The 5164-nt window shown below is 40.4% G+C and overlaps 1 protein-coding gene across 1 annotated transcript in view; it reads left to right on the forward strand.

The window, feature by feature from the left end:
* tspan33b (tetraspanin 33b) overlaps positions 1-3480 on the forward strand; it is a gene marked incomplete at both ends in the record, with an annotated part of 106841 nt that extends 103361 nt beyond the window's left edge. Inside the window, one exon of the mRNA XM_084335216.1 lies at positions 3412-3480. Coding sequence (XP_084191342.1) covers positions 3412-3480 — 69 coding nt within the window. The remainder of the gene's footprint in view (positions 1-3411) is intronic.
* Between the last annotated feature and the right edge of the window lie 1684 nt (positions 3481-5164).

Genomic DNA, 5164 nt, shown 5'->3' on the forward strand with positions numbered 1-5164 from the left:
TTATTATTATTATGTTTCATTGTTATTATAATAATAATTATTATATTATTATTTTTTATATGCTTGTATTACCAACACACTTTTGGGAAAAGGTTACAGTTAATATGGTGATATATAAAGTTGCATTTATCAGGAAGGCCGGCTTACATTGTGATCTCATTTTGGCACAACCGCCCACAGGTCTGTCTCTAACAGTATTTGTGGCTGAGCCGTGCTGCTCATGCATGTTTAGTCAGCTATTAAAATGGCGTCTCTTTCTCTCATACCTCTGATTGGGTTCCCAGCAAATCCTCAGAGGGGGGAAGTGTGTGAATTACTCATGAGTCCTGTCAAAACAACCACGTTAGTATTCCAATTATTATGCTTTGATGTGGAGTCTATCTGATGGTGAGGTTTCCCCCTCCTTTCATCCACGTCTCACATCGGCCCAGGATGAGAGGGAGCCACATAAGACTATTATTAGAGTAACGTTGATTTTCAAATTACAAATTTCTAGTTTAATCTGCCTAACAAGTTAAAATCGGTTGAATTAATGAGCTCTTGTGTATTTGCGACTGAAAAAAAAAAAAATTATTGTATTCGACTAAGAAGAGTTGGCAGTCAACTATGGCTCCTTTCGATCGATTAGTCGACTATTTGACTAATAGGGGTCAGCCCTAGTGTGCACATATTCAACGCTGTTGAAAGTGCCGTGCAGCAATATGGGGGTTTTGATAAACTGTCGGCTGTTGTTACCGATGGATTCGCCGGGCTTCTAAGGCAGAGTGGCGTTGAGTGTCCAATACTGCACTGCATTATACATCAGGTAAGTTCGCTAACATAATTTCCATCTATTGTGCGTCACTATAATGACCAATGCGAGTCGAGTGTAGTCAAATTATATGCGAGAGTCGTTAAATCGTTTTTCTTTTTTTTTTATCTGATATAGGAGGCTCTCTGTGCCAAGAAGCTTGAATACAGCCATGTTATGGATTTGGTTACCAAGGTTACCAATCTAATTCGTGGAGGCAACAGGTCACTAAACCATAGAAAGTTTGTCTCCTTTTTGGAAGAGATGGACACTGATTATGGCGACTTGCAGCTACACACAGAAATCCGATGGCTGAGCCGTCGGAAAGTACAGGAGCGACATTGAAACACTGCAAATGCAATTCAATGATCGGTTTGAAGATTTCAACGGCATGCAGTCACGGATAGCGCTGTTTGCCGGCCCCCTCACCGTTACGGTGTCAGAGCAGCCCCCACCGTTGCAGCTTGAACTGTGCGAGCTACAGTCAGATCCTTTTTTTCAAGCAAAGAGAAATGAGAGGGGAATTTCGTTTTGGAAACTGCTACCTGAGCCCCGCTTCCCACTCCTCAGGGACTTTGCCCTCTCTATGGCCAGTATGTTTGGGAGCACATACATACGTGAGAGCAATTTCTCAAACATGAAGCACATCAAGTCAAAGGAGATAAACAGGCTGTCGGATGAAACATTATTTCATCTGATACAGATTGCATGCACAAACATTGAAGTTGACATTCCTGCTATTGTGCGCCAAATGGAGAGACCACAAGTGTCTCATTAAAGACGGGGGGGGGAGGAGATGATGAAGAGGTGTAGAGGGGGGGAAGGAGATGATGAAGAGGTGTAGAGAGGGGGGGGAGAGATGATGAAGAGGTGTAGAGAGGGGGGGGAGATGATGGAGAGGTGTAGAGAGGGGACCATTATTATTATTATTATAACCATTATTGACCCACTGTGGGGCGAGGGTGAATGTCATGCCAGTTTGATAAAGGGTCAATGGGAGGCATGTAGTATTGCACTTTACTTTACTTGCACTTTACTTGTTTACTTTTGTAGTTTTCAGATAACACTAATAACACAAACACAAAGCAGCATTCCTGCTGCATTTCACTACAACAGTAAATCAAAAGTGCAATAATAAATGATTTTGTTAAATGTATAAACTTGTATCCTGCTACTAAACAAAACATTCCTGAGTGCTTCATATCCATAACATGCATTTCAGTGTTATAATGTTTTGTTTAGTAGCAGGATAAAAGTTTATACATTTAACAAAATCATTTATTATTGCACTTTTGATTTACTGTTGTAGTGAAATGCAGCAGGAATGCTGCTTTGTGTTTGTTGAGCAGTGGGCTTTAAGTTCATACATTTATTTTATTAGAAGCCTTAATTATAATTGATCATTTTTGTATATATTTAGGGTTACAGCAATACTTTTAAATGCAGCTGTTTATAAATTCATAAAGTTGAAATTGCATTACTAAATGCATTTGAAATGGAATAAAAACAAAGTTACAACACATTATAATTGTTTATATACCTTATTTATCACATCTGTGACTATTATGGGCTATTTGAGTGATGGGGTACTACTGGCGGGACTGCCGATAAACAATGCGGCCCCCCAGATTGATTGTGGACATTTTGTGGCCCTCACCATATACAAAGTTGCCCACCCCTGGTTTAAAGGATAAAAGGACACCTAACCCTGTTTCCTACTTGCCGGTCATGATATCGATCAGTAGAATCCTTTCTCTGCATAATCCAAGCTGGGTTTCATACTCCATATGTGCTGCTTCGGATACTTTGCCACAAAACGGATGTAATGGGGCTTTTGAGTTTGTACAAAATGCCCTTTAAAGGAACAACCTTTAAACAACATTATGGGAAATGCGCTTACTGTATTCTCCAGAGTCAGACGAGAAGATAGATAGCCTATTTCCTCTCTGTGCGCTCAGTAGAAAGCTATCCGGCTGCAAGCTAGCCTAGCTTAGCACAAATTAATGGAAGCGGATATGGATGAGATAGCCAAACTGTTGGCCAAAAACACCTCCCCGGAAGTTTTAAGCTACTGTAGGCTAGCGGTCCATAACCGCTTCCATTCATTTGTTGGAAATTGATATTTTCTTGTATGACTCTGGAGAAGACAGTAAGCGCATTTCCCAAAATGTTGCTGTGTTCCTTTAAAGGTGCTATAGATGACATTCAGATGATGAACTAGAGCACTAGCATGGTATTTATCCAATCAGGTGCATTCCACATGGGGAATGATAACTTCATTAATCAGTAATTAATTTGGGGGGAAAGCAATACCGCACCTTTCTAAAAGCTCTGTGGATGTAAACAAATATATAAAAAAGATTACTCTACATAAAATCTTTCTTTATAGCCCATTTAAACAAACTCTACAGTCGACAGTGCAGTTTGCTTTTCTTTATTTTTTCTTAAGAGGCCCCATCATTCTGTCCCAGATCATGTTGTTGTCCTCTAGATTGCCGGCATTGTGCTGTCCCAGATCATGTTGTTGTCCTCTAGATTGCAGGCATTGTGCTGTCCCAGCTCATGTTGTTGTCCTCTATTGCCGGCATCGTGCTGTCCCAGCTCATGTTGTTGTCCTCTAGATTGCAGGCATCGTGCTGTCCCAGATCCTGATCTCCCAGATCCAAGATGAGATTAGTTCAGTGTCATGAGGGGAGAGGATGCCGCACTGCTGGAGAGAGAAGAGCGAGGAAGAAAAGGACTAACAACTTTGTCCCGCTGACGTCTGAGAGCCAAGGACATCTTATTGACTGATACCACGGCAACGACTCTCATCTCTTTGATGCGTCTGTTCCCGACAAGCAGAGAAGTGTCCGCCTCACAGAAACTCACGCCAATGGGATCTGAGTGGAAAGTGTTTTATTTATTTGGTTTTGACCATGATTGAATACATTTTATTTGTATTCATATCGACATGATGATATTTTTCTCTGACATGCATTTATTTATATTTCAATGTGATGCGTTTGCTAATAAAACTTTGGTCTATGGAATACTGTTTCTCATAAAAAAGCAAGTCATAGTATACACCAAAACACCCTTTCAAAGTAGGCTACCTGTATGGGAAATATCTATACAAATCTTAATTTAGAGAATCTTCCATACATGGCTGTAACATATGGTAATATATAAAACATAGATGAGTAAGTTATTGAAATCTGAAGACGGTAACTATGTTTCTTATAGTTCTGCCTTCCGAAAGGTTTATATATTTCATAACCCTAATCCGCATGGGTAAGCATAACACACATATTTGGTTAAATACCTTTCATCGCAGAGGTATCACAAATATGATACACTCCAGTTTATCCTCTCAGAATTTTATAATTTTAAATTAAATTAGGATTTTTTATTATCTTTGGGCCAAGGGAGCACCTAATCTTACCCTCAGACAGACCATGTAGGATGAAGGTGTCGGGCATATTTCAGGGGATGTGGAATGGGGTTTCGGTTATCTCCCAAAGTCTGCTTGAACAAAATAAGACTGGGTTTTCCAAAACCAAAGAAAGATAATCAGAATCTAAGGCAAGAGTATGTTTAAAAGCGTACATTGCTTGGCGAAGTGATCAGTGGAACATTACAAAATAAACACAATGAATCTTCTGTTTCAATGTTTACCTGGTACCTGCGGGAGCATTTCCCCCCCTCTCCCCTTTCCTTTTATTCAATAAGCACAGGGAACGAACAAGGCCAACGCATCCCAACGTCTTACATAACAGATCGACACATGGGACAAAAGAAGTACAGGACCTTGAATAAAGTGCAGGTAGACGAGACAATACATACATCATCTTGTCACTTTGATGCTTTGGGTTTACCTTCCAAATCCCTCATTCTGAACCCCCCTCCCGCCTTGGGTTTTCTACAACCAAACAAAGACTATCTTGGGCACTTTGATGTTAAATTTTTTTTTTTAAACCCAGCTCGGCATAAACAATTATACTGTGTTTTTTAAGGTAAGGGATGTTTTCAAAGTAAAAGCTCAGTGGTGACGAGCCGGTATATATTATTGTGTGAAAACTAGACCATTACATCAAAAACACACTTACTCTGCAACAATAAAACATATGGTAGTAATTTAATAAGCAAGGTTACGACCACGGATATACCCTAAGGAACACTGGACCAGACAACCCCCCAACAGAGAAGGCTGGGTGAGCAGAAAACCCATGAAGAAAGACAACGAATGAAGACGGCACTTAAGGGGACACTGAACAGCAGCTCCACCAGCAACCAGACAATTACGTGGTGAAATCCAATGGTAGAGCTTGTGCAAGATGCTCTCCTGTCCTCCCTCTAGCCTGCAGTAACTTAGAAAGGATACAAAGCTCTGGT

This window comes from Notolepis coatsorum (assembly GCF_963971535.1).
Source record: "Notolepis coatsorum genome assembly, chromosome: 18".
In the NCBI taxonomy this organism is placed as follows: Eukaryota; Metazoa; Chordata; class Actinopteri; order Aulopiformes; family Paralepididae; genus Notolepis; species Notolepis coatsorum.